At 37.1% G+C, this 6,123-nt stretch overlaps 1 protein-coding gene across 1 annotated transcript in view; it reads left to right on the top strand.

The window, feature by feature from the left end:
* The window catches only part of TMEM116 (transmembrane protein 116), an 85,331-nt gene extending 80,866 nt beyond the window's left edge, over positions 1–4,465 (top strand). The window contains exon 11 of the mRNA XM_039254725.1: positions 4,432–4,465. Within this exon, the coding sequence (XP_039110656.1) occupies positions 4,432–4,437 (6 nt within the window). The 3' untranslated portion in view covers positions 4,438–4,465. The remainder of the gene's footprint in view (positions 1–4,431) is intronic.
* The last annotated feature ends 1,658 nt before the right edge of the window (positions 4,466–6,123 follow it).

Here is a 6,123-nt window from a genome sequence, read left to right as displayed (position 1 = left end):
CCCCGTGTCGGGCTCTGTGCTGACTGCCAGCTCAGAGCCTGGAGCTTATTTCAGAGTCTGTATCTCCCTCTCTCTCTGACCCTCCCCTGCTCACGCTGTCTCTCTCTCTCTCTCCTAGAAATAAATAAAAATATTTAAAAAAAAAATTAGAGATGGAAAAGATACTAGTGGTTGCCAGTGTTAGGAATGGTGGGGTGACTATATAGAGGGGTGGTATGAATGAGACCTTTATGGTGATTGCATAGTCCTCTATCTTGATTGTGGTGGTGGTTACAGAAATCTACACATGGTAGGGGCACCTGGGTGGCTTAGTCGGTTAAGCTTCCGACTTTCGCTTAGGTCATGATCTCACGGTTCGAGGGTTCAAGCCCCGCGCCGGGCTCTGTGCTGACGGCCAGCTCAGAGCCTGGAGCCTGTTTCAGTCTGTGACTCCCTCTCTCTCTGACCCTCCCCTGCTCACGCTGTCTCTCTCTCTCTCTCTCTCCTAGAAATAAATAAAACATTAAAAAAAAAATTTAAAAAAAAATCTACACATGATAAAATGGCATAGAACTCTTCATATTGTATTGATGTTGAAGTCCTGGTTGTGATACTCCTGTATCAAAGGGAGAAACTCAGTGAAAGATATATATGACCTTTTTATGTTATCTTTGTGATTTCCTTTGAATTATTTCAGTATAAGTTTTTTAATACCAACATGACTGCCAAACACACTTAAAAACTATTATAAATATAAGGAAGGGTGCCTGGGTGGCTCAGTAGGTTAAGCGTCTGACTCTTGATTTTGGCTCAGGTCATGATCTGAGGGTTGTGGGATTGACCCCCATATCAGGCTTCATGCTGAGTGTGGAGTCTGCTTGGGATTCTCCTTATCTCTCTTTCTCTCTCTCTTTGTCTCTCTTTCGTTCTCTCCCCACGCCTCCCCCTCCCCACGTGCACACTCTGTCTCTCTAAAATGAAAAAAAACTTTTAAAAAGAACTGTAAGAAATAGCTAATAAAAAGATAATTTAAGAGGAATTATTTATTTATTAAAAAAACTTTTTTCAGAAGGAGAGGGTGCAAGTGAGCAAGAGGCAGAGGGAAATAGAAATGGGGCTCACGTTTTACCTGAAATGGGGCTCATGCTCACCTGAAGCGGGGCTTGTGCTTACCCAAAGCAGAGCACGAGCTCACCTGAAGCAGGGCTTGAGCTTACCTGATGTGTGACTCAAACTCATGAACTGTGAGATCATGACGTGAGATCAAACAGATGAATTAATTCAAAAAGAAATCATTGAAAATAATTCAGTCAGAGGAGCAAAAAGAAAAAAAAAGAAAGTTCAGGGACTTAAAAGATACCATAAAGCAGTGCAATATACACATTATAGGAGTCCCAGAAGGACAGAGAAAAAAAAAAACAAAAGGACCAGAAATCTTATTCAAAGAAATAGAGGCTGGAAAATACACAGATCTGGAGAAGGAAGTGAATGTGTACAGATCCATGAAGACTGTAGAGAACACCAAATAGGAGGACTCCAAAGATAGCTACACTGAGACATGTTATAATCAAATTGTCAAAAATCAAAGAGAAATTTGAAATAAGAGAAAAGCAACTTGTTATATAAGAGGGAACATTTATGACTCTTGGTGAGTTGGGGTTTTTTTTTTAATGTTTATTTATTTTTGAGAGAGAGACAGAGCCCAAGACAGGGGAGAGGCAGAGAGATAGAGGGAGACACAGAATCTGAAGGAAGCTCCAGGCTCTGAGCTGTCAGCACAGAACCCAATCCGGGGCTTAAAGCCATGAACAGAGCCAAATATGGGGCTTGAGCCCACGAATGGCGAGATCATGACCTGAGCTGAAGTTGGATGCTTTACCAACTGAGCTACCCAGGTGCCCCTTGGTGGTTTTTTTCAGCAGAAACTTTGTAGGCCAGAACAGAGTTGCATGATATATTCAAACTGAAAGAAAAAAACCTGCCAACCAAGAATACTTTACCTGGCAAAATTATTCCCCCCAAATGGAGAAATAAAGAGTTTCCTAAAACAAAGGTTGAGGGAGTTAACCATTACTAGAACTGCCTTGAAAGAAGTGATAAAGGGGGAGTTCTTCAAGTTCAAAGATGCTAAAAATCAATGTAACAACTTAAGAAAATATAAAACTCATTGGTAAAGGTAAATATATAGACAGATACAGAATACTGTGTTACTTTAATGATGGTAAGTAAATCACTTTTAATTCTAGTATAAAAGTTGAAAGGCAAAAGTATTAAAAGTAACTAAAAACATATTATAAAATACACAATATGAATAGATGCTAATTATGACAATAATAACAAAGTAGAGGTGTAGAAGTTAAAATGTTGAGTTTTTTATGTGAGTAAGCTTAAGTGGTTATCAGCATAAAATAGACCCTTAAAACTATATTTTATGTGAGCCCCAAGTAACCAAAAAATTACCAATTTTTTAACTACCAACTAGAAGTTACAAAAGAGAAAAGAAAGGAATTAAAGCATATCAATACCAAAAAAATCAACAAAATAGAAATAAAACTTGATTAACAAGTGATGTCTTACAAGTAATACGTGAAGCCAAATGTGACATCACAACTGAGCCAATGGTTCTCTCTCTCTCTCTCACTCACTTGCTGAGGGATTGTGAGTGATCATCTCGCGTGCTCAGATGTCTGGTCTCAGGCCGTGGTGTTTGGTAGAAATTAATAATTTTCCAGTATGTTGGAAGGTGCCCACAACCAGCATTAGTGAATTTTTTTTTTTGTCATTTCAAAGTACCTATGGACAGTTCTTTGCTTTTCCATACAAGAGTAAGCTTAGGAATGCTCAGCTTCATTCTAGGTGAGGCTGCCTGCAGATATAGACCCTTTCTTCTGCTACCTCATTGCCACTTACATTAAATACAGTATATGACAAAAGTTTATTAATACTGTACTGTAGTCAACATCCATTAGTAATAGTAAAAGTCATCCTACACAATAACCCTCCACTCTCTCTCATCTCCCTCACACTAGCATGAAGGTTTTCAAAGGTAAGTGCAGGTTAGTCTGTTTATTTTTCCTTATATATTATATTTTCTTTATCATTTTGTATTATATTACAGAATTGTAACATTTTTCTATGAAGATTTTTGAGTTGTGGAATAAATCATTTGAGTTTCCATTATTTCTTATGGGAAATTCACTTTGATATATAAGTGCTTTGGATTACAAACATGTTTCCAGAATGAATTAGGTTTGCAAACCAAGGTTTTACTGTACTAATAATAGGGGACTTCAATATTCCACTTTCTTTTTTTTTAACTTTTTAAATGTTTATTTATTTATTTATTTTTTTTTTATTTTTTTTTACAAATAGTTTATTGTCAAATTAGTTTCTACATAACACTCAGTGGTTTTTTTTTTTTTAATGTTTATTTATTTTTAAGAGAGAGAGGGAGAGAGAGAGAAACAAGAGTATGAGCAAGGGAGAGGCAGAGAAGAGGAAGAAACAGGGGCGCCTGGGTGGCTCAGTCGGTTAAGCGTCCGACTTCGGCTCAGGTCATGATCCCGTGGTTCATGGGTTTGAGCCCCACATCGGGCTCTGTGCTGACAGCTAGCTCAGAGCCTGGAGCCTGTTTCAGATTCTGTGTCTCCCTCTCTCTCTGACCCTCCCCTGCTCAAGCTGTCTCTCTCTCTCTCTCTCTCTCTCAGAAATAAATAAAACATTAAAAAAAATAAAAAAATAAAAAGAGGAAGAAACAGAATCTGAAACAGGCTTCAGGCTCTGAGCTATCAGCACAGAGCCCAGTGTGGGGCTCAAACTCATGAACTGAGATCATGACCTGAGCCCAAGTCAGACGCTTAACCAACTAAGCCACCCGGGCACCCTTTTATATCCCACTTTCAATAATGGGTAGGACATCCAGATAGAATGTCATTAAAGAAACAGAGGACTTAATATAGACCAAATGGACCTAATTAGACATACCAGAACATTGCATCTAATGGGGGCAGAATACACATTCTTCTCAAGTGTACACAGAATTTTCTCCAGTGGAGATCACATGTCAGGTCACAAAATAAGTCTTAGCAAATTTAAGAATACTGAAATCATTAGGTATCTTTTTTGACTACAATAGACTGGAACTAGAAATCAGTAGAAGGAAAACTGAAAATTTCACAAATATGTGGAAATTAACAACACATCCTTGAGCAACTGTTGGGTCACAGAAGAAGTTAAAAATGAAATTAGAAAATACTTCCAGGGGCGCCTGGGTGGCTTAGTCAGTTAAGTGTCCGACTTTCGCTTAGGTCGTGATCTCGCAGTTCTTGGGTTCGAGCCCCACGTTGGGCTCTGTGCTGACTGCCAGCTCAGAGCCTGGAGCCTGTTTCAATCTGTGACTCCCTCTCTCTCTGACCCTCCCCTGCTCATGCTGTCTCTCTCTCTCTTTCCTAGAAATAAATAAAAACATTAAAAATATTTTTAAAAAAAGAAAATACTTCCAGATGGGACACCCAGCTGGCTCAGTTGGAAGAGCATACAACTTTTAATCTTGGGTTTGTGAGTTCAAGCCCCATGTTGGGTGTGGAGATTACTTAAATAAATAAAAATCTTTTAAAAAAAGAAGAGAATGGCTCAAGACAAATGAAAATGAAAACGTATGAAACCTTAAGGGATGTAGCAAAAGTGGTGCTAAGAGGGATGGCACCAAATCAATATTGAGAAAAAACAGCAAAGCTGGAGGCATCACATTTCCTAATTCCAAAATATAAAGTTACAGTAATGAAAACAATATGATACTGGCATAAAGATAAACACACAGACCAGTGAAACAGATTCAGACTGATGTGGTCAACTCATCTTCAACAAGGGTACAAAGAATATGCAATTGGAAAAGAATAGTTTCTTCAACAAATGATGTTTGGAAACTAGACATCTACATGCAAAAGAATGAAATTGGACCCTTATTTTACACCATACACAAAAATTAACCCAAAATGAATTAAAGACTTAAATCTAAGACCTGAAACTGTAAACCACCTAGAAAAAGCTTCATGACATTGGAATGATTTCATGGATATACTACCAAAAGCACAACCAATACAAATAAAAATTAGTGGGACTACATCAAGCTAAAAAGTTTCTGTACAGCAAACAGTCAACAGAATGAAAAGTCACGTTTCATAGTATGAGAGAATATTTGCAAACCTGATATCTGATAAGGGACTCCTCTCCAAAATATATAAGGAACTCCTACAACTCAGTAGCAAAATTAATACCCCACTTATAAAGTGGGCTAAGGACTTGGATAGACATTTCTCCAAAGACATACAGATGGCCAACAAATGTATGAAAAAATGTTCATTATAATGATCAGGGAAATGTAAATCAGAACTACAATGAGATATCCCCTCACATCTTTTGGAATGGCTATTATCCAAAAAAACAAAACCAAAACCAAACAGTGTTAGTTAGGATTTGTTGAAATTAGACCCTTTCATACTGTTGGTGGGAATGCAAAACAGTGTGACCACTATTGAAAACAATATGGAGGTTCCTCAAAACAATTAACAATAGAACCATCCTACAATACAACAATCCCATTTATGGCACTTATTTAAATGATTGAAATAGGGATCGCAAAGAGATACTAGCATTCTCATGTTCATTATTGCCATGATTTATCATAGCATTGTCAAACAGATAAAGAAAATGCATATGTATGTACCACAGAATACTGTTCAGTCTTAAATAAGGAAATCCTACAATTTGTGAAAACATAGATGAACCTTGAGGACATTATGCTAAATAGAGAAATCACAGAAATACAGATACTGCATAATTCTACTTATATGAGATATCTAAGCCAAATTCATAGAATCAAAAAGTGGAGTGGTGATTGTCACATGCTGGGGAATGGGGATTTATTAATCAATAGCATAAAGTTTCAGTTAAGCATGGTAAATAAGTTCTGGAAATCTGTACAACATTGTACCTATAGTCAACAATAAAGTATAGTACTTAAAATTTTGTTAGAAATGTAGATTTCATGTGTTGTTACCACAATAAAAAAATGAATAATTTAGGAATGTATGATATGGGTGTATTTGAAATTATACCAATATATTTGTGCAAATTTTTTGTCAC

Source organism: Hyaena hyaena, unplaced genomic scaffold (assembly GCF_003009895.1).
Source record: "Hyaena hyaena isolate Hyena2069 unplaced genomic scaffold, ASM300989v1 scaffold_0, whole genome shotgun sequence".
In the NCBI taxonomy this organism is placed as follows: domain Eukaryota; kingdom Metazoa; phylum Chordata; class Mammalia; order Carnivora; family Hyaenidae; genus Hyaena; species Hyaena hyaena.
The sequence above is the reverse complement of the archived record's forward strand: the minus strand, read 5'-3'. Positions and strand labels throughout refer to the sequence as shown.